The 23,371-nt window shown below is 52.0% G+C and overlaps 1 protein-coding gene across 3 annotated transcripts; it reads right to left on the reverse strand.

The window, feature by feature from the left end:
• Positions 1-1,888: 1,888 nt before the first annotated feature.
• IPO13 (importin 13) lies at positions 1,889-23,236 on the reverse strand. 3 transcript variants are annotated; one of them, XM_055254924.2, is made up of 20 exons: positions 22,250-23,236; positions 19,784-20,520; positions 13,157-13,297; positions 12,908-13,049; positions 12,633-12,799; positions 12,294-12,414; positions 12,060-12,207; positions 11,451-11,632; positions 11,341-11,367; positions 11,014-11,148; positions 10,720-10,863; positions 9,326-9,406; positions 8,642-8,779; positions 8,393-8,489; positions 5,336-5,388; positions 3,008-3,074; positions 2,867-2,925; positions 2,630-2,719; positions 2,146-2,327; positions 1,889-2,056 (listed from the first exon to the last, which is right to left on the reverse strand). In XM_055254924.2, the coding sequence occupies exons 1-20, from the start codon at positions 22,331-22,333 to the stop codon at positions 1,960-1,962; spliced, it is 2,892 nt and encodes a 963-aa protein (XP_055110899.1). In that variant the 5' UTR covers positions 22,334-23,236; the 3' UTR covers positions 1,889-1,959. The 3 variants fall into 3 exon arrangements, 2 of the variants coding, with proteins under 2 accessions (XP_055110899.1, XP_055110900.1); XM_055254925.2 differs by lacking the exon at positions 2,630-2,719 and having other exon boundaries at positions 22,250-23,212; XR_008652869.2 differs by lacking the exons at positions 1,889-2,056; positions 2,146-2,327; positions 5,336-5,388 and having other exon boundaries at positions 2,646-2,719; positions 22,250-23,212.
• Positions 23,237-23,371: the final 135 nt, after the last annotated feature.

The raw sequence follows: 23,371 nt of genomic DNA on the forward strand, positions 1-23,371 counted from the left end.
TTGGACTGGAGTGCAGTGGCGCGATCTCCACAACCTTCACCTCCTGGGCCGAAGCCATCCTACCACCTCTGCCTCTTGAGTAGTTGGGGCTACAGGCGCGCGCCACCACATCCAGCTAATTTTTGTATTTTTTGTAGAGACAGGTTTTTGCCGTGTTGCTCAGACTTGTCACAAATTCCTGAACTCAAGCAATCCACTCATCTCGGCCTCCCAAAATGCTGAGATTACAGACGTGAGCCACCGTGCCCGGCTACACTGCGTAATTTTAAACTTGGTGCCGACCGGCTCGGGTTTGAATATTGTGCTTGGTCACTTGCTACTGAGCATCTTAGGAATGTCCCTATGCCCATTTCCTTATCTGAAGAATGGGGAGTTGTGACAATAGTACCTCTTAATAAGATTGTTGTGAGGGTCAAATTAATTTATATACAAAACTTTACAAAGTAGTTCTTTGGATATCGCATGCAGTGAAAGCATTTGCTATTTAATCAGCCAAATACTGAGCACTTACTGAACATTAGGCACTTCATTTTTAGTGTTTACAGTCTTTGGAGTAAGAATTATCCCGAGTGGTACCAAGGACATGACTGGCACATCCTCAAGTCACAGGAGATGCTCTGCACAGCTCCAGCCATCCTCAAACACTGCTGCTTCCCAGCAATACCCCCGGTGCATACCACATAGACCTCTACCCTCCAGCCCCTCACATCCCCTCTACCCCCCATGTTTACTCATGTGCAAACACCCCCACATGCACCATCACTTGAAATGCCCTCCTTACATACCTCTGTCAGATACAGAAACTGAGGTTCAAAGAGACTACTTGTGTAATAAGACACTAATTCTGTGGCACAATCAGCATCAAACCCAGATCTATTGAACAGGGAAGGAGTGGGATGAATGTGGGAGTAACGAATTCCCCATCACCCACAAGGAGATTGAAAGCTCAAGGGTAAAAGTGGGGAGAACTCAGTTCTCCTCGTCAGATCTTACTGAGGAGAAGCCTGGGGTACCTGAGAGGCAGCCTAGGTGAAACTATAGCCGAGGAGACAGAAAGGGAGGCAACACTGCTAAGGGAGAAAAGCAAGAGTAGGTCAGGAGCTGTCCCTGGTGCTGACTGATCCCTGACCATCCTGTGCTGGAGGTCCTGTGTAGGCGGGGAGCAGCGGACATATGAACAACACTAGGTCCTACTTTCCTCTTTTCTCCTCTGCGGCTGAGGTATCTTCTCTCCCTCACCTCCCTGCTACCCACCCACCCCCCAATACACATACACTCAGCCCCTTTCTATAGCCCTCCTCAACCATATGCAAGTTCGATGTTGTGTAACTCCACACCAGAAACCCCTCCTGGAAGTCAAAACTCCACTCCATTTCTTCCTTCTCAAATGGACCCAGCCCTACCCCACTTGCAGCCCAAAGCCTCAAGTCCTCTACCTAGAAAGCCTGCCATTCCTGTCAAAAACTTTCTCCATGCAGCCTTCCCTCACTTCCTCACCATTCTCCCAGGTTAGCATGGTAGCTATGGGCTAGATCAACCTTTGTTCAGGGCAGAACAATGCAGCACAGAGCTAGGGGCCTAATATTCAGCGCTGTTGATTAAATAAATGTATGCATACATGCATGTTGGGATTAATTTAATGGGGATGGGGGGGTTGATGACACTACTGCAACCACCCCACCCCAAGGGCAATGACAGTATTCTGAAGGGCTCCAGGCTAGGTGGCTTGGCTACAGCAATATCTCTTCCAACCTGGGAGCTAGAGGGTGTTCCCACCATTCCCTCCCAAGGCCTGGGTCCAAGCATCCGCCCATCCTTCCCGCAGGCCTTCTGGACCCAGGCTTTCAGTTAGGTGGTGGTGACAGCAGAAAGGAGGCAGAGACAGCAGTGAGGGTCTAGGTTTACTCTTTGGGAATAGGGAAGGGTGAAGAGAAGGGGTGGGTGGGATGGGGGCACCCCTCAGTAGTCAGCTGTGTAATCTGTGCCATGGAGACCCCGGCACAGCAGTGTGAACTCCTTCACCATCTCCTTCACCCGCCTCTTGTTCACTCGCTCGCTGAAGGAGAAAAGGAAGAGCAGGTTAGCACCAGCCACCACCACTGCCCCCTCTCTGCCTGACCCCAGGCCCACCCCAGCTCTGCTCACCGAAGGATCTGCTGGCTGAAGGTATCCTTCTGTTCAGGGCTGAGGCGGGCAGAGGGGAAACCAGGTGGCTGCAGGGCCTCCTTGATCCACATGCTCAGGAGGCTGAAGCAGTGCTTGTTCAGGGCGAACAGGATGTCGGCAAAGCAGTCCATGAGGCTGCGGGAGGCCTGGCCCCCAATGGCCTGAGGGAGAGGGGTTCTCAGCACACCAGGGTGTTGCCCCTTCTGCCCCTTCTGCAGCAAGAATGCCTAACTGCCCCAGGCCCTCTGGACAGTTCCTAAGCCAAACTGCACATCACAGTGAGCGCTGCTTTTTGAGAGCCAGCTGATCCCCACAGCAATCCTAACAACTTTCAGCCATTTAATTGAAGAATAAACAGAATCTGAGAGCTTAGGGAACCAAAAGCTCAAGCCTCCCAGAAGGCCAGCTGCCTCAGCAGTGTGGGGCCCTCAACCCCATCAAACCCCCCTTTGCTCCATCTCACCTCCAGCACTGCTATGAGCAGCATACGACCGTCTTCCTGTACCACCTTTCCCACAGACTCTACTTCCCCACACCGAGGCAGCAGCTCTGTCTGCAGAGGATGGAGAGGCCCATCAGCCCAGCTCCTTCCCAGCTCTCCCTGAGGACAAGACCTGTACACCCCAGCCCTACTGTCTGGAGTCCTGGGCAGGGCAGGGCACTGGGGTGGCAGTGGGTCAGGGTTCAGCATTGGACTCACAAAGAAGCCACAGGAGGCCTTGACAGTAGGTGCCTCAGGGAACTTGAGGGCCAGCACAGCTGTGGGAGAGGCAGAGGCAGATCAGTTTAACGATCCTTCTAGGGGAGCCCCAGGCCCACCTGTCCATCTCGCCCCACTTACCACACTGGAACACAGCTTTGACATCCAATCGTTCACACAGGAACAAATCTGGCTTCCGCTTCAGAGCCTGCAGGAGGTGGAGCTGGTAAGCCCAGCCCCAGCCAGCTCCAAAGACCATCCCCCCCACTCACCTGCCACCCCAGCCCCCAACTTCACACCTCACAGGTAAAGGCTGCCAAAACCAGCTACCCAGCCATCTCTGGGGGACCCGGACCACCTCACAGTTCAGTAGGTCAGGTGAGGACAGCTCAAGGGATGCTATGTACATGTATGTGTACATGAATGTGCAGGTGTATGTGAGAGAGGTTGGGGGTGGGGATCATAATGCAGAAAGTTTGGGTTCCAGACACCTTTCCCTCTCCCCTCCATCAGGGCCAGATGTCTCGCGGGCGGGCTCTAGGTTGCCAGCAGTGACTTCATGTTGATTCACAGAGGGAGTTAAGCACCCCAGGTTTGTGAACAGGGCAGCAGGAAGAAGAGATGGCAGCCAGACAGGGAGCCCTCAGCCCAACAACCCTCCTCCCATGTCCCTCCTATATTCCTGAGGCACCCTCCAGCTCCTGCTCAAGAAGAAGGAAAGTACAGCAGGAGCCTTGGAGCCTCAGCCCCATCCTTCACCCAGGGTACCCTGTGTCCAGGCCCTCTTCGGCCATACACACACCAAGGAGCCAGTGCTGCTGTGGGTGAGGGGGAAGAGATGAAGTGAAGGGGGCAGATGGCCTGCCCCGAGTGGTACCAGGACATGACTGGCACATCCTCAGGTCACAGGAGATGCTCTGCACAGCTCCGGCCATCCTTAAACACTGCTGCTCCCCAGCAATGCCCCCATTGCATACCACATAGACCTCTACCCTCCAGCCCCTCACATCCCCTCTACCCCCCATGTTTACTCATGTGCAAACACCCCCACATGCACCATCACTTGAAATGCCCTCCTTACATACTTCTATCACACCCCTAACATACACACACTCTCCCCATCTGGAACACACCCTCATTACACAGTCATACACCAAACACCTGCACATCCCCAAACCATGTCCACACACCTACACCCTCAGCCTTCCCACAGTCTCCCTGTGCACTCTCCCAACATACCCGTCCACAAATACACATTCAGACACCCTCCCCATCAAAGATACACCTTTGAAAACACCCACACACATATCCATCCAGGCCCAGAACACTCCCTATTCTTCCCTCCTCCCACCCTACCCGTCCCCCAGAAACTAGACTTGTAAGTTCCAGGAGAGCAAGAACTGTGCCTGCTTTTGCTCACTATCATATCCTCAGTACCTAGCAAAGTACAGCATGTATCACACACTCAATAAATATCTGTGGAATGATTAAGCAAAGAAACACTCCATTTGCCCCAGCTCACAGGTTAGGGGGTCTGCATGCTAGGAACCCCTAACACATAGAAGCCCCCATCACACTAACTTCATACCCCCACAGCCCAACATGCATCTCCAAACCATACTCTGATACAGACATACCAATGCCACAACATACACTCCTATCCTCCATAATATACACTCCGACAACCCAACACACACACACCTCCAACACATGTCCACGCTCTAAATCCATCAAGGCCTAACACATCAACAAACAACACAAAACACACAACACATCAACATACAGCACACATCAAGGCACACATTCATCCCAGCACCCAACACAATTCACATACTACTTATAGGTGATTTCTGTTCCCTTCCCAAACCAAACTCAAAACATACAAAATAAGGTCTCACACACTGAAACATACAAAATGCAAACATCCTAACGTGGAGCCTGCACTCCACCTCCTAGCAGCAGCTCAACCTCTCCAACAGCCCAACTCTGGGCTCCACCGCCCAGAGCACATTCCTCTTCAGCCCCTTGCTTTGGAGCTGCTCCCAGCCTACCTCTCAGGAGCAGGCTGGGGGCACTGAGGCAGGCAGTTCCCGGCAGGAGCACGGGGACAGTGAACCCCAGACCCTTCAACTCCAGCCCTACCCGTGAACTTCTTGGGCAACAAGAAACTGCTGGGCGCAGTCACCACCCCCTCCCTTTCCCATTCCCCACCCAATGCCAGCCCAGCTCCCTCCCTTCGGGATCAGCCTCTCCCTGGTCTTTGCAGAAGACTGAGCTAGTGAGGCATAGGGGCACTAAAGGAGGATGTTGGGTTGTCAACTTCCACGGAAACAGATGAAGAAACTCTATTCAACTGAACAGAAAAAAAATTTGTCAACAGAAAGCTAAAAATAGGCTTAAATTGAATTTCAACATAAGAGAAAGAGAAAGAGAGAGAACAGAACGTGAATGAATAAAACTAAAACACACCTGTGCCAGGAGTTGCATAAATGAATCAACAATATCAGGATGATCCCTGGGCCCTAAAATATAATAAAGATGGAACTTAAGAAAAAATTATACAAACAGCAACTCAACCTCATATAGTTATGTGGGACTGAGAGCCTGCAGGGAGACAGCGTGGGGGCACATGAGCAGCAGGAAGCAAGATAAAGAAACAAAACATACAAAAACCATGAACTGGGAGAAGCCCAACAGAAAGAGACGGCAAAGTGAAGGACGGGCCTGCCCCAGCTCCCTCCAAGGGGCCTTCCGCCTACTCCCCACTCCTCCTCAGGCCATCCCCTCGTGTTCCCTTGGTACTTGAGCGATTCTGGACTCCACATAGCTGAAGAAACAGCCACCACACTTACTGTGGCCTCTGGCAGGTTGGGGTAGCCCTACACTGCTCCTAGCATATACCTCCCATCAGCCAGTCATTGAAGAGGAGAGCCAGGATGGCGGTGGGGGGGGTGGGGGGTCAGTCCTTGGTATCTCCTTTCGAGGTTTGTCTGAGGGCCCTAGAAAGGCCAGGGCATCAGAGCCTGAGTAAGTGCCACCTCACTTCGATGGCCTTAGGGCTCTTGGTCTGGCAAAGGAAAATAATCTATTCGGTCCACTTAAACCAGAGGACCTTGCTTAGGTAGGGCAGTGCCCAGCATGCTCTGGAGATGGCCTGGCAAGTCACTGGCAGGGCCCAGAGGAGGAAACAGCATCATAAGGCCAAAAACAAGAGCCCCGCCCCAGCAAAGCTCCTCCACATGGACACAGACTCTGCAGAGAGCCAAGCTCAGGGCTGAGGACTAGTTCCCATCATCTGGACATGCCAAGAAACAGGGAAAGCAGCCAATGTGTCATCCCATGGTCCAGTGGGAAGGCAGAGCCCGAGGAAGGAATGGCTAAGATTGGGATGGCATAACAGGTATGGCAGCCATCCTATCCAGCGAGACAACCAACAAGCCCAACATATATGATGTTGGACACTGCTGCCTCCAGTTCTGATGATTCCTGAGGCAAGAATATGGCATGCACCTGGAGCTCCTCAGGCTTCTCCACTCTCAGGAGGATGTGGTACAAAACCATCTGCCTAAGACACCACTAAGTAGCTGTGTGATCTTGCGCAAGCCACCAATGCTCAGTTTCCCCATCTGTAAAGCAGATCATCTCTGCCCTGCTTCCTTCTCTAGGCTATGAAGAGTCACCAATAAATAAAGCCTGTCCCTTTGGTATCTGAACCCTGAGTTATTTAAATCCTAGAAAGTGAGGCCCAATGTGCGCCATGCAGGTTTGATATTCAGCAGCCACCCTGCTAGAGGTGGGCCAGACAACGAGAAGGAAAGTTTCCAAGGGCAGGGAGCCCTCCCTCTCCTTTATTTAACAGTGTCTGTGGCCTGCTGTATTCTGGCCTCATTCTGGGCACTGGGGATGCAGAGAGAAGAAACTCAACCCTACCCTTGAGGGGCTTAAGTCTAGTAAGAGAGACAGACATGAAAGCTGATTATCATGTGTGATCAGTGCTGTGTCAGCAGTGTGTATGGGATGCAGTTTCAGTACAGTTAGAAGCACCCAATTCTGCCTCAGAGAGAAATTACTGAGAAGTGACGGAGTCTTCCTGCTTTCTAAGGCATGAAGGAGTGAGAGTTCACCCAGTAAAGGGCATAGGACATTCCAGTCAGAGGAGCAAGGCACAGGGATCAAATGGGACACGATAAGGAAGAGGCAGTGTGGCTGGAATGTTGGAGTCATGAGGACATTGGCAGGAGAGGACATTAGAGGCATGCCAGAGCCTTGTCATGTGGGTGGGAATGGAACAATAAGCTGAGGGCAATGGGAACAACGAAAGGGTTTTAAGCCCGGGATGACAAATGCTCAGATTTGTGTTTTTATGAAGATTATAGCTGCAGTGTGCAGAACAGATTGGAGAGAAGGGGAGATGCCAAGAAAACCCACTAGAAGGTTGCTGATAATCCAGGTGAGACCCTAAACTCAGGCAGTGGCCACGGAGGTGGGTAGAAGTGGACCAACCGAGAGAGAATCAGGAGTCAGGATCAATGGGGCTTCTGCCAGATTGGGTACGGGGAGTGGGAGAGGTGGAGTTGAGGATGACCACACCAGGTTTCTGGTTCAGTTCTCTCCCCAGTTTGGACCTACTCCATGGCCTACAGAGACAGAGGCCAGGACCATGAGATCAGGCACTGAGGGTATGAGCTGTGAGCACTCTGGGCACCAACCGAGACCCCTGGTGAGCCTCAAACCTGTGACCACGAATCCAGGCAAGGCTCATGAGGCTAGCTGAGCAGTGCTGTGTTTTTGTTTTTGTTTCTCCAAATTGGAAGCCTGGATTAGACAACACGAGAAGCCTGAATGAAGCCCCTGCTCCCAACTCTCTCAGGCAAAGGGCCACAGTGAATAGAGGGCTAGGACCACAGCCAAAGGTACTTGACTTCTGGCCTAGAAAGTACTAAGCCTTGATGCAGGGAAAGGAACCAGCAGTCTCTGAGTACTTCACTGTGCAAAAGCCCCTGAGCCAGGGGCCCAGAAGATGTGACTTTAATACCTGTAAACAATCATTTCAAGTATATGGTATCTCCGTTTCACAGATATGGAAATGAAGGCCCAGCAAAGGTAAGTGACTTGCCCAAGGACACACAACTAGTTGGTGGTGATGAACTTAGAATCTAGGTCTAGCTGACTTCAAAAGCCCGTGCTCTTTCCACTTTTCATTATATCCCAAAGTAAAGGAGCCAGCCTAGTGCCCCAAGCCCCTCAGAGCCTCTGCCCACCTCCCACCCCCACCTCCTTCTTCCATATCCAGACTGGCCCTGAGCCCAGCAGGCCAGCAGAAGACATCATTCACCCTCTTATCCACTTCAACCTAAGGTTTCAACTATTTGTAAGGTGCTGTGCTTGATCTCACAGGTTTCCCATCAAGTCCCACGTGTGACTCAGGGGACAGAGAAGAACAGAGTGGGCAGCTTTGGCTCCCCATTTGGGGAAGCAGAGGCAGTGGCAGTGGCAGCAGCAGCAGAGACCCTGGTCAGGACCTACCTTGCTGGAAGAGAGTGAGTGTGACGGAGGTGACGAGCAGGAAGAGGGCCTCAATTGGGGGAAAGTGGGCAGGCTCATGAGCAAAGATGTGGACCAGCTACAAGAAAGCAGGGAATGCTGGTCAGCTGAGACCCAGTCTCACCAGGACAGGGCAATATCCCTGGAATTCAAGTGGGGACCCCAGCCACAGCAGCCATCTGACCCACCCCCACCCAGGGTCAGGATCTCTGCCCCAAACAGAAGGCCCACCTGTCGAGTGAGGTCAAGAGCAGAGGCCTGGGGGATGGTGCTGTACATCCGACCCAGCATCTCACACAGCTGTGGCACCATGGGGGCAAAGTCATCCAGCAGTGTCTTAACAGACTTCTCAAAGATAGCGCACACCGCCTTGGGAAGAAAGCAAAGGGGCCCTGGTCAGCAGGTCACGACTGGCTGGAACAGCGCTGAAGCCCTGCACAGAGGGGGCCTAAGATCGGGCCCTTACCTATAAGCCTTGCCTGGCCCTGCCAACCAAGGAAGGTAAGCAAGTCTGACCCTCACCCTGAAAGGCAGGGGCAAAGGCCCTTCACTGAGGGGCACAGGATGTAACTGCGGAACTTAACTCCTGCAACTTACATCTCTAACATTTCCTCTCAGGGAGCAGCAATGGCAACAAAAAACCTGAATTGAAAAGGGACCAAAGGCAGGTCTCTGGTGCTAAAACAGATGCCTGACTGTCACTCGACCCTAATATTAGAGTCCTCACGTTAAGCACTTCTCATGATATTGGGGAGTTCTAAATGTCTTCCCAAAAGATTCCTTATCTCTATGGGGCAGGATTCACCTCCCTTGTTTTCTCCAAACCATTGTAAGCTGAAGTGTGGCAGTAACATCTTACCCTGCTACACCTCTGAGCAGTCACTATGGGAGCAGAGGGCAAGGGTCAGGGCTCACCTCCACAACCTGGGCATCATTCAACCATTTGCTCAGCACCTTCTGGATAAGCTGGAAGACCTGCTGCAGCACCACCACCACCTGAAGGCACAGGAAGAAGTGAGGCGCTTCTGCTATCCATCACTGAGACCCACTTGAGAAGGACTTGGTGGCAGGGAGGAGGGGAGCAGTTCAGACCTATTACCCCGGAATGCACATAGAGGACCCAGGGCATGGGACCCCTGGGGGAAGAAGTGGTTTGCTGAACTCTCTCATGAATGAAAAAGGAGTATATCCTGAATTCTAGGGATCATCTCAAAGGAAGCCTCAAACCGCAAAGCAGAGATATCACAAGTGCTTCATAAGGTTACAAAAACTTTGTAAACTTAAAAAAAATCTCTCCCTATCTATCTCTGCTCTGTAAAACCAAGGCTATGGGCTAGCCTCTGAAGAAGTGGAGATGCTATCTCCTCCAAATAGGCTTGAGGTAGGGAGCCCCAAGGAATGCACAGATGCAGGCTTAAGCTGCTCTCCCAGCTTATAGAGGAGCAGAGAGCAGACCGAGATCCTGGGAGGTGAGGAAAGGCAGGATGATGACTACCATGTAAAGAAGCAGCTCTGTGTGATGACAGTGGCCCAGGTGTGGTCTAAAGCCAAGAGGCTAACTGAAACTGGGTTGGGGAGTTAAGCAGAGAGGCCAGGATGCCTATGGCTTCCTTTTCTCCTGGAGAAATCCGGGAGGGAGTTCTGGGAACAACGACCAAAGCAGTCCCTTATATTTGTAAAGAACTTTACAATATGCAAACTACCTTCACTTAAGACCACATCTACTATCCAGCACAGTTCTATCAATTGAGTAAGCCAGACATTTCAATGTTCATAGTTTTTAATGGGAAGCTGAGGCTTGCCTCAGATCAAGCAGCTTGTAAGTGGTCACCCCAAAACCTATGCCCAAGCTTACCACCGGACTTATCACACTGCTTTGTGACAATCTGAGCAACCTGAATTTCCTCTACACTGGGAGCGACTTGAAGGCCAGAACTATTACATGCGGAGGATGTAATGAGCATCCTTAGTGCCCACAGGGGACATTAAATGTTGAAGTAGAAAGCCCTACAGAGCTAGGGGTTGAAAAGGGGCCCATAACAACATCACTTAAGGGTTGAAGGATATAACATCAATGTTCCTCATGGGGCTGAGGAATCTCAATAACATCACCCTGATTGGGCTGGGGACAAGGACAACATCACACACAGAGTTGAGGCAATTATAGGTCATTCATGGAGTCAGAGGACCAAATATATCACTCCCACAGGGCAGGGAGAACAATGACAACATTACCCACAGAATTGAAGAGTGACAATGACATTCCCAGAGGTGGGGGTTGGGGGGATGGCAAAGACAATGTCACCCACGGGGTTGGGTCCCTGTGGCACTGGCAGCTTCCGAAGCTCAGGGCCTTCATGATCATCCTCATGATGACTGATGTCCAGTGTGGTGAAGAGGTTGGAGAGAAGCCCCAAGATGTGAACAATGGCCAGCTTGTTGGAGGGATTGGGCTGCAGGGAGAAGCAAACCAAGCTCAAGATCTCCCAGCCCCAGTCTGGTCCCCAGATCACTGAGCCTCAGCTCTGAGAGCCAGCTCCAACTTCACCCCTCATCAGCCATAGCATCTCAGTACCGCTCCCTGGCCCCCAGAGCTCACTCACTATCTCCTCTGCCAGCTTCTCCAGTTGCTGGATATAGGGTGAGATAAGCGAGTGCAGGTTCTTAAGGATCTCCTCCACTTGAAGAGCTGACAGCAGGAAGCCCAGCGCCTGCATCAGCCACATGCACTGGCTTGTCTGTGGGGCAGAACATTGATGGTCAGTCCTGGCCACATCTAGTTGAGAGGTAGGAAGGAAAATGAGCCTCTTGGGAGAAGAAAAACAGAGAATAAGGGATAAGAGGAAGGGGAAGGCCAAAAAACAGGATTTCAGGGATAAGTGATTCCCACAAGACCCCCAAGGAGACCCCTAGAAACTTTTGAGCCGCACCTTGTGGATCTGTTTCATCAGCACATCCTGCGGGGAGAAAGAAGGAATGTAGTATCAGCACAGTGCAGAGTGTGCTCTGAGGCCCAGCACCATCCAGGGCCCCTGCATACCTGGGACACAGCCACAATGTTGGCAGCATAGGGAGGCAGGTCGTACTTGCACTCTCGGCAGATCTTCTTGAGGGTGGACACAGAAGAGACAGAGAGCTCAGGATTGCCTAGGGCATGCAGTACCAGGGGCAGAACACTGTTGATCATGACGGGGTGGTCAGCCAGCCATTCAGACAGAGCTCCTGGAGGAAGGAGGGAGACAGAAGGATCTTTGAGGCAGGCCAGGCTGGCTTTGTACCATGTCTCTGAGGCAAGCAGAGTTCCTGGCAGGGTCAAGTTGCAGCCCCAGCACAGAGCACTGCTCCATTCAGAGGACATATGCATGTGCATGCTCAAACATGAGCCTTACAGCTGAGAAGCAGGAAGGGGTTACTCAACAGAGGCCCAGCACTGCTGTTTCACTGACAGTAAACTAGCCTCACTGAATTGCAGCTCAGTGTGCCATCAGATGGACCCCCTAGACCTGCCAGGACAGTCAGTTTGTTACAACACTGATTGTGTGTAGGCATGTGGCTCTCCCATTCTGGATAGGATCCAGCATACTGGCTGTGGCCAGGGTCGGGTGCTGTGGCTCTGGGAATATGGTCATGGGTGTGTGCCAGGTCTCACCAATGGTGAACATGACAGTGTCTGCCAGCTGCACGTTGCTGATGCTGATCCGTGGGATGAGGCCAATGAGCCCAGGCACCACATCAGAATAGTTGACGTCAATGGTCTCTGCGATGGATTGGAAGCCGTAGAGGAGGGCCTCTGTGTGCTGGAGAAAGAGGGTGCCACTGGCTTGGATGAGGAGGAGGGTGTGACAGGTCTGGGAGGGCTGAGGGAATCAGGCTTGGGAGGTACCTGCCAGGAGTAGGGCTCTTCTGAGCTGGTGAGCAAACGACCCAGCTTGTCATAGAGGTTGCTGAGCAGCTCGGCCCCCAACATCTCATAGACATACATGAGCGTGTCTGAGATGTCCACCCTGAGAAGCAGATGAAGGCCTTTTATACTGCCTGGATCCTGACCCTGGATCCTGCCCCCAAGCCCAGGAGCCTACCCCAGTACCCCCACAACTCTGCAACGATGCCTAGAAAACAGAAAGGAGCCCCAAAACTCAGAAAGCCTGGCCTTGGGCCCCTTCCCTCATTGCCTTCATTATTTCTGGACTCCATTTTAGAGGAGTTGGCCTGCTACCATCACCTGTAAATTCGGAACTGCTCCTTCTCGTCTGAGGACCAGAATCCATATTCCTCATCAGAAGGGAACTGGGCCTTGTGCAGAAGCACATCCACCAGCTGGAAGTAGACTGGCCGGTACACCTGCTGGTATACAGCCTGCTTCTCTGCCTCAAAGGATAGAATATCATCCTGAGAGAGCCAGGGAAGAGAATTAGCCACCTCACCAGCAGCCATAGAAGCCCATGATCCACCTTCTTCTGCCACAGCCCAGTCCTACTGGAGGTCACACAGACACACCTGCAGCGTGTACCAGAAGGTGAGGGTTAGGGAGCTGGTGGTCTCATTGACAGGATAGTGGCCAGGGATGCCTGTGCAGAACATAATCATGTTGACGAGCGCCAGGAAACTCTGCCAGTGCTCTACTTGGTCCAGCAAGGCCCTGGGGAGGAGGAGACACAGTCAGGTCATTCCACCTCTCTGGGGACTTCCATAACCCCACCTCTTAGAGGGCCCTACTATCCCACCCCCAGCTGCTCCACCCCTTACCGGGAGTGGTTCTCGCCCAGGGCCACAGCGATGCGACAGATGCCATGGGAGGTCTCCATGTCCCCATTCTGCACTGCCTGCCGCAGTTGTTCCTGCAGACCCAGCACCAGCGGGATGAGTTTCAGGAGTGTGTTCACGTACCTAGAGGCATGAGGTGAGAAAATCCATCAGAGCTCTCTGCTCACCCCTACACTGGCTTTAAGAGAAAGGCATAATCTCCTTGTCTTCCATCAAAGCTCCCCTCCCCTTATCAAATCCTAAGCAAAAAAAGGGTCAGGGTCTACATGGCAGATTTGATGTTTCCAATGTTGGGAAGAACCTTAGGTCAGGGACCCCCAGAAGAACTCTGAGAAGGAAGTATGAGAAGGTCGGCATTATGGGTTGAATTGTGTTCTCCAGTTGGACTGAAAGCTGATTCCACAATGGGTTAAGATTTTTTTTTTTTTTTTTTTTTTTTTTTTGGAGATGGGGTTTTGCTATGTTACCCAGGCTGGTCTCAAACTCCTGAGCTCAAGAGACTCGGCCTCCTGCTCAGCCTCCAGAGTAGCTGGGATTACAGGTGGAGCCACCACATCCAGCTAGGTTACAACTTTTGGGGAGGTTGAGATGAAGTGAATATATTTTGCATGTGGGGATAACATGAAGTTTGGGGCACCAGAGGGGAGACTGTCATGGGTCAAATTATGTCCCCACAAAAAGATACATTTTTTGATAAATCCTAATCCCCAGTACCTCAAAATGTGATCTTATTTGGAAATAAGATAATTGCAGATGAGGTTATATGGGACTAGGATGGACCCGAACTCCAATATGACTGGTGTCCTTATAAGAAGACATCCATGTGAAGACAGAGACATACAGGGAGAATGCCAGGTGAGGACGAAAGTAGAGAGTGGAGTGATGCAGCTGGAAGCCAGGGAACACTGAAGACCGCCAGCAAACCACAGAGCTAGGAAGAGGCAAGGACGGAGTCTCCTACAGGTTTCAGAGGGAGCACAGCCTTGCCAACACCTTGATTTCAGACTTCTATCCTCCACAATTGTGAGACAATTAATTTGTTTGGCTTTAAAGCCACCTAGTTTGTGGTACTTTGTTACGGTAGCCCTAAGAAACTAATACAGTCTGTCAGGGGTGATTGAACAAGAGTGGGAGACAGAAGAGTAAACACAAGCTCAGAAGCCCTGATTTTTTTTTTTTTTTAAAGACTTTGGAAGGCAGCAACAGCTCATGAGAGCATCAATCCCTGCCATCCGTTCCACCCTCTACCACCAAATCCCAACTCTTGAGGAGTGCGGTGGCAGCAGGGAGGAAGAGAAGTAGACAATGAACTCAGAGACAGCTAAGAGGCAAAACAGACAGGACTTGATGACTGACTGGATATGAGGAAGGGGAAGAATAAAGACATCTCTCAGGTCACTGGCTAAACAACTAAGTAGACGGTGGAGCTATTTACTGAGACCTGTGGGGTGAGTAGCGGGGAATAGTAACACCTTTAATGGGAGGTGGAAGGTGATAAGCTCAGTCTTAGACAAGTTGATTCAGAGACACCTGATAGGTTATGCAGGTAGAAGCATCTAGAAAGAGTTGGATATAAAACCCTGAAGCCCAGCATAAAGGTTAGAGCAAAAGCCATAGATTTGAGAGTCATCAGCTAACAGCTGGTAATTGAAGCTATGGGAATAGATGAGAATTGCCCAAGGAGAAAGTGTCGAATGAGAAAAAAATAAGAGGGTCCAGATCAGAGCCCTGAAACACAATGATCTCTAAAGGAGAAGGACAGACAGCCCAGTATACAAAGGGGACTGAGAGAAGCCTGGCTCAGCCCACTGGATCCCTCTCCAGCACCTTGGTCTGTGGAGATGAGACTAAGCAGAGGAAGTCACACTCTAACAGCGGGGATCAGATGCTTGGGACCCCTCTGTTGTCAATCATAGTGTCACCATAGCAATCTATGTTAGGGAGCTGGGGACTGAGGATCCCAGAGGGAGTTCTATCTGGACTTGCCCCAAGCAGGTTGCTAGGCAGTAGCCTCATATCCTTGGTGGGAGGATGAGAAGGACAAAAAGAGGCAACCAGCCTAGGGACATCAGCCTCCTTCTCCACATCCCCATTCTGGTAGGAAAAGTCATCCATGCCAGGATATCCCCAGCCCAGAGACAGCCCCAGGGGGTGCTGCCTGGAGACAGCCGGGATAGCTTCAGTCTCCTGACCCTGACACTGGCTGCACCACCAGACAATGGGCATTTTCAGGCCAGACTCTGGCACAAAGAGAAGGGGCAGGGCCAAGGCTAGGGCCCACAAGCTCCTCAGCAGCTGAGATGGGTGCAGGAGGTAGCGCTCGACCCCTACAGCTCCCGCTGTATTCTAAGACTCCTTCCTCCACCTGCCAAAGTTCATGCAGATGGCAGGGTACTTGGCGAAGGTTCTTAATTGTCCCATCTGAGCCTCATAATAGGACAAATCAAGGATAATACAGCCTCAAAGGGCTCAGAATATCATATCACTCAAGGTCATACAACAACTTAGAAGCAGAATAAAGGTTGAAACTGCCCCTTAAACTGCTACAGGTCTGCTTTTCTTTTTTTCTTTTTTTTTTTTTTGAGACGGAGTCTCGCTCTGTCGCCCAGGCTGGAGTGCAGTGGCGCAATCTCGGCTCACTGCAAGCTCCGCCTCCCGGGTTCACGCCATTCTCCTGCCTCAGCCTCTCCGAGTAGCTGGGACTACAGGCGCCCGCCACTACGCCCGGCTAATTTTTTTGTATTTTTAGTAGAGACGGGGTTTCACCGTGGTCTCGATCTCCTGATCTCGTGATCCGCCCGCCTCGGCCACCCAAAGTGCTGGGATTACAAGCGTGAGCCACCGCGCCCGGCCTACAGGTCTGCTTTTCTTTCAGGGCCCAACCAGAATTTCCCCAACGGATTTATGTACGTCTCAGCCCATATCTCCAGTCCTAACTGATGGGAGCCCCCAACAGCCTGCCTAATTCACTTTCCCTCCCTCCCCAACTCCCAAGGAAAAGCTTTTCCAGCATTAAAAACATAGTTCAGGAAAAAAAAAAATAATTTTCAAAGGGGAGAGCCAGGAAGCAGCAACAGCTGTGGAGGAGCAGGAAAAGGGTGACTTGAGTGCAAGCTCAGCCAAGGGGACGGCCAATGTCAGGACACCTGAGGAAGGTGTGCCTGGATGACCCAGGAGTCAAAGTCATTGAAGGTGACTTCCACAAGCCAAAGCTGGGAAATTAGATTGGGTAGAGCAAGGGCCAGGCTCGGATTCTGGGCTGGATGCAGCTCACCCATGGGAAGAAGTTCTTGCATAAATTTCCTACCACCTGAGCACCTGTGTCTGCGACCTGTGAGTGGACAGAAGAACAAGTCTGAGGTCCCAGAGGTTTCTAGGTTTGGGGGAAGGAGACAGGGAGGATGTCATTACAACCACAGCTGAGGCTGGGTCCAAGAGGCCTGGCTCCAATCGGTCAGTTCAAGTAGCCGAGGCAGGGCTGCTGGGACTCCTCTGCTGCTGCTCACACGGAGCTCAGCCCAGACCTGCAATTAGCGCTTCGCTTCAGGAGCAGAGCTGAGAAAATGGGGAGAGTTGCTAAGCAACCAAGGGGCTGCAGCCAATGGGCGCCAAGGAGGCTGTGGGTTACCTCACTGGCTCCTTGCTTGCTCATTCGTTCAGAGGAGAAGGGGCATCAATTACCTGCCAAAGCCCTTGAGACTGGCTGGGCGGGTAAACTTGGGTGTATCCAAGGACACCTCACATCACCCACACACTTGCCCTGATCTGTTTCCCTTAGTCACCAACTGTCAGAGCCCACCCAGCACTTGAGCTTCAGGGTGCCAACAGAGACCTAGATCTGGGACTAGGTATCCACCTTAAGCTGGAAAGCCTGGGAAGCCAGGGGATAGGTATCATAATAACTCGTAACACAATAATGAAACCAAATACTGGCAACTGCCGTTTACGGAGTATATAGGGACCATGCTAAAAGCTTCACATTCTCTTATTTAATCCTCATACCGAAACAATCTTTTATTTTTTAAAATCAACCCCAATATTTTGTTTAAAGTTTTAAAAGGTTAAGCACATTATCTATGTATGCGTGTGTACGTGCATCATATACATATATATATATGTATGTATACACACACATATATATAGGAAACCAACTCCTTTTCAAATTTAGCCACTGAACAACTAGGCCCACTTTCTATTGCATGATTCCAGTTCTACTTCTTATGACCAATACTAAAAGTAAACAGCCTTAATCCATTTAATAGTAACTATGTTTCTCTTTTAAAAAACGAACAGTTGGCCAGGCATGGTGGCTCATGCCTGTAATCCCAGCCCTTTGGGAGGCAGAGGCAGATGGATCACCTGAGGTTAGGAGTTCAAGACCAGCCTGACCAACATGGCAAAAACCTGTTTCTACTAAAAATACAAAAATTAGCTGGGCGTGGTGATGCACGCCTGTAATCCCAGCTATTCTGGAGGCTGAGGCAAGAGAATCGCTTGAACCCGGGAGGCGGAGGTTGCAGTGAGCCGAGATTGTGCCACTGCACACCAGCCTGGGTGACAGAGTGAGACTCTGTCTCTAAATAAATAAATAAAGTTATCACTAACTGATCACATAAAGTATAAAGGTAGAACATATACACACAGTTCCCATTTTAAAACATGTAACGTATCAATAACCCAAAGGTACAAATGCATGCTGCTGACCATCCCAACCCTAGCAGAGACCACAAAAGAACCCCCATTACTCAAGGAGTCATAATATTCTTTACCAAACACCAGGGGCAGGACTTATGCACATTATCCTATTTAAACCTTTACAACTCTGTGGGGTTGATATCATCATCCCCGTTTTATTGATGAGGAAACTGAGCCTTAGGAATGGCTTATCCAAGGTTTCAGATCTAGTAAGTGAACCATCTGGGATTCAAACTTAGATGTGACTAATGCCAAGGCTTGAGTCATTAGCCACTCTTCCATGAAGTCTCTTTCAATGGTTTTCCCTTCCAATTCTGCCAAGGGTCCCAAAGCCCCATCTCTGAAATGTCAGCGTCAGGACCTCCAGTCTCACTTTTTCTAATCCAGCTCATACCACAAGTCTCAGTAGGCCATTTTCTTTGCTTATAATCCTTTAATATCTTTATATCATCTTCAGGATGAAGATCAAAATCTTAAACTTGGGCAAGGTCCTGCATGATCTGGGTCCAGGTCTCCTATAACTCTGGCCCTTAAATCCTGCTGTCTAATCACATCTAATGATTTACAGATCACCAGACCCTCTGGGCTTTCACCCTTCCCTTGCTTGGGCTGGAATGTCCTCCCCATCCATCACTTCCATCTGGCTAACTCTTACACAGCTGGGTTGTCACTACCTCTGGGAATCCTTTCACAGCCCTCAGACTCAGTGAAGGCCTCCTCTGGGTTCTTCAAGGCCCCTGCGTTCTCCATCAGAGGATTCATCATGTTGATTGTACTTGCCATTCATGTGTCCACTAGACTGTGAGCTCCTGAGACTGAAGCTAAAGCATTTGTCTCTGTGCTCCCAGAGCTCAGCACAGGGCCCAAAACAGGACATGCTCAATGAACATTTGCCAAACACTTCACTACATTCACTTCTTTAGGGCCCTTGAATGTATCATGATGCTGCCCACAAGTCTTTGCACCTGCTGTGGTTCCTAAAGCCTAGAACAATCCACCTTCCTCCCCCAATCCCTTCCATCCCCACCCCTCCCAACTCAGGCGACTCCTACTTTCCACCATTCACAAAATATCGAATGCTACCATGTGCCAAGCACAATGTGACAAAGTAAAATGACAGAGTCCCTGTCCTCACAGAGGTGAGAGAAATCATGTTATGGGCTAAGAAGGAAAAATACTGGGAGCTCTGAGGTAATATAAGACAGAAGATCAAACTTAGCCTTAAGAATCCATTGAGGAGTTCCCTACGGAAATGAAGTTTAAGCTGAGGCAAGGTGTCAAGTACATGTGATGAGCCAGAGGCTGAAAGGAACACGGGACATTCAAGGAATGAAAGAAACTGTGTGAGAATGTAGAGAGCAAGGAGAGTAGCATGAGATGAGGCCAGTGATGCCATACTGTGCAGCACCACTATGAGTCACATTAAGGATTCTGAGCTTTAACCTAAGAGCACTGAGAAGCCACTGAAGGCTTCTGATCAGAAAGATTAGATCCTCATTTTCAAAAGATCACTCTGGCTGCTGGGACAATGAAGGGTACAAGAGTGAGGACAAGCTCTACAGTAATCTGGGGAGAGAGATGATGACAGCTTGGACTAAGGTGGTAGCAATGGAAATGGAAAAAAATACATTTGCAATATGGTCAGGAGGAGAACAGCCAGGACTTGGTGACTAGTTGAGAGAAGGAAAAGAGAGTCAAATATTTTAACTGAATAACTGATAATTAGTTGTGTAATGTCTGCCTCCCTGTCTGAACCATGAGGACAGGGACCATGTCTTCTTTGGTTCCTTGCTGTATCTCCAGCCCAGGACCAGGTATCAGTACACATTCAATTAATGTTTATTGAACAGATGGATGGATGGATATGTGTCTGGCCAAAGAGGCTGTCTTCTGGGTGAGTGGGGACTAGCTCACCTCTGGGCATCAGGCTGTGAGATGGCATTCACAATGGCCTCCACACTGCTGTCGAAGAGCTCCGAGTCCTGCAGAGCAGCGAAGGCAGCCTGAATGAGCGCCTCACAGTCCTGCAGTGGCACCTCCAGCTGCACCCAGCTGGAGAAACACTTGAGCACCTTCTGACGCACACAGCTGGGTGAGCTGGGCTGCTGTAGCAGCTGCTCCAGCAGTGGGAAGACAGCCCCACATTCCACCGCCAGGCTGGTCCGCACCAGGCCTTTGCGGTACTGGGGTAGGCGACTGGTCTGGAACTCCTCAGGCAGCACTGTCAGCAGCTCTAGCAGGGCTAGGCAGCGGCCCTGCCCATCCACCGGCGAGTCCTCAGCCTGGAAGAGTCGTACCATATCTGCCACAGCACATGGCCAAGCGTCAGGCATCATGCTGAGAGCCAGTGAGGCCAGTGCCACGCACAGCCGAGTCAGTACAATCTTGGAGCCACTGGCAAAGTGGGTGATCTGGGTGAAGAGCTGTGCCTTTAGGCTTTCATACTGGTCAGTGGGGATGTCACTCCAGTAGCGAGAGATCTTGATGTGAAGAGCACTGGCCCCGAAGTACTGGATCTCTGGTACCTTGTCGGGCTGCAGTAGCTGCCAGCTGAAGTGCCAGGCCTGCGGGGACACCTGGGCCTGCATCAGCCACTTCTGAGCCAGGTTCTTGTTCTCAATGTTGGGATCATAGTAGAGCTGGTGCAGCGCCTGCAGGACAGCACAGGACTGAGCAGGTGCTGGCCACTCTGGATCCTGCCACAGCCCAGAACAGAGGCGTGACTTGGTCCTGCAAGGCTGCTCCCGCTCCCTGACTGAGGGGCTGAGCAGGGAGAGCTCAGGGCTCTGCAGTGTTTCCTGGGCCTGGGGCCCTGCTGTTATCTTGAGAGCCTGAACCTTGCCCATGCTCTACCATATCCTCTTCTCCTTACAGCAAAACATTATGGGTTGAGAGGGAATCTCCACAGGAAAACAAAAAAAGAGGCTGATCTCTCCAAAGGGGAGGCACTTGAGGGCAAGGCCCAGGTGGAAGGAATAGCTTCACAGGGATGAAGCTAAGTCTGAGAAGGGCATGGAACAGCTTGAGGGGACTTGACCCTCCCAGGCACAGCTGCTCCCATCAACTCCAACAGCTCCTTTCAGCTTCCCCATGATCATCCCTAGGTCACTCCAGATGCTGGCACCAAAGCCAGTGTGAAATCAGAGCAGGACTAAGACTTTGCCAGGCAGCCCTGGGGCACAGACATGCTGGAAGAGAGGGTGAGAACACTCCTCAGAGGGCACATGTCCAACCAACTGATCCAGAGAAGCCTTGGCCATAGCTGCAGCCCTGGCAAACACCTCGCCTAGTGCTCTCCACTGGCAGGATCCCCAGGGTCTCAATTCCAATGCGACTTTATGAAGTAAGAAAACAGTGAGATTTATCTCCCAATAGCACATAGAACAGTGCACCACCATGCCAACACTGCCCTGCTCCAAGGGGCGGGAGAGTGTGGCCAGGACCCTGACCCCTAAGCAGGCTCCATCCAAGTAAGCTTAGCTCTATTTGTACCCCTGACAGCCAGTTATGGTCATTGGCCCTTGTTTGGCCCCTCAGGGACGCCAAAGCAGGCAGAAGAGATGCATCCTCATTGTTTGTTATGGCAAACGGGGGTTAAGGATAACAAGTGAACATCATTCCCTGCTTTCAAGTAAGGGAGCCCCATCTCCCCATTCATCCCAGGGTGCATGCATTCCTGCATTTCAGGTTGTAGGGAGCAGATACAGAAAAGAACCAAAGAGGCAGTTCAGAAAGATGGGCTGGGCAGTGGGGGAGCCTGGGAGGGCCATGGCAGGGAGCTATGTGGGCAGGCGAGTAGGGAGGAGCCCTGTAAGGCTCCCAGCAGGGCCAGGACCCTTGGACTCAGCACAAAACAAAGGGAGACAGCCCCAGGCCTGCCTGCTCAGGACTGGTCTGGCTTCCATCCAATAAAGGAAGGACCCTTCTCCAAAGAGTCGAAACAACTCAGATTGTTTTAGTTCCAGATTATTTTCTGAGCCCTTGGCTCAACAAAACCAGGTCCAGGATGGTTTGGCATCAGTATAATTCCAGGAGACTGAGCTGCAGGTCTCCTGGGTTCCCAGTTTCCTACTGCACTGCTCATGCAGTTCCCATGGAGCTGGAAAATAGCCAATCTGGAGGGAAGGCTAAGTCACAGCACCCTGAAGGGACCATCCCAAGACCCTAGAGTATCTATCCACAGGGGATCTGCCTGTAAGGAAAGACAAAAATAGCCCATGAGGGCACTGCAATACTGCCTGCCCAGAAAGACAGCAAATGCCAGGTGCTCTGGGGGCACCATACCAGCGGGCACCCAGCCCAGGCCTGAGCTCTGCCATTAGTGACAGTCCCCAGAACTTCTGCTCTGTCACTGGAGTGCCCACCCCAGAGCCCTCATACCTTCTCCACGTTCTCCACAGTGAAGTCCAAGGCTGGTGCTGCTCCAGCCCCTGCAGCCCCCGGCTGCTCCTCCCGCCGCTCCATCTTTGCTCCCTCCCTGGCAGGGAGGTGGGCCCTGATCTGTCTCCTGCCCCAGCCCCTTGGCTGCTGGCCCCCTGCTAGACCCCGGCTTGGGTGCCCAAGGAGTGGTGGGGTGAGGGGGGGCCCAGGGCGGGCATGGCTGCCGAGGCCTCCCCACCTCGTTTGGGGGTGGGAGGCTTGCCAGAGACCAAAAGCGGTGCTCTCAGGAGACCCAGTGAAGGGGACTCCGAGGAGGGAGCCGTCAGTGAGGAGCTCTCAGGCGGGGATCCTAGTGGTAGGTAACAGCTCTGTCCCCAGAATCTGTGTGGAGGGAGTCACAGGGGAGGGAGGCCTGCGGGGGAAACCGAGTCCCTGGCTCTTGAGGGGTCACAGGGTCGATGGTCTGTACCCACAACACCCCCGCCTGGGTGAGCTCTCGGGTGCTATGAAGAGGTCATGGGGCTGGAGGGTCACGGGAGAGAGAGCCTTTCGTGGTTACGGAGGCGTCCAACGAAGCGCGGAGATGCAGCTCCGCTAGTCTGGAGCGAAGAGTCCGTGGAGTTGAGGGGCTGTGGCAGGTCCCTTCCGTTCGGCCTGGCCCGCGCTGTGCTCACTGCCCGGCTACAACCCCGCTACAGCCGCTGCCTCCGCCCCAGTGACTGACAAGACAAGCCAGGCCGGCCGGGACGGGGCAGGGACCTCGGCAAGGCGCGGGCTGCCCCGAGCGCCTGTCCCCGGCACCGCCAACTCAGGCCCCCATTCCTGCCAGTTCTGGCTCGGCACGGCCCGGCACAGGCCGGCACGGCCCAGCGGAACTGCGCGGAAACTCATTCCGGGTCCTTAGCCCTGTCCTCGCGCCAGCCCGCTCTGCCCTGAGCAGGCGGTGGAGCGGCTCGCCGCCCCAGGCCGCGGCAGAGTCTAGGCCCCGCCGCTGTTCACCCTGGGAAATGTAGTCCATGTTGCGCCTAGCCGGAAGGGGGCGCCCTGCGGAGGAGGCCGGGAGCACGTGGGTTGGGGACCTGCAGAGCCCCGCCTGTCCTCGGCCTACCGCGGCGAGCAGGC

Source organism: Symphalangus syndactylus, chromosome 12 (assembly GCF_028878055.3).
Source record: "Symphalangus syndactylus isolate Jambi chromosome 12, NHGRI_mSymSyn1-v2.1_pri, whole genome shotgun sequence".
In the NCBI taxonomy this organism is placed as follows: domain Eukaryota; kingdom Metazoa; phylum Chordata; class Mammalia; order Primates; family Hylobatidae; genus Symphalangus; species Symphalangus syndactylus.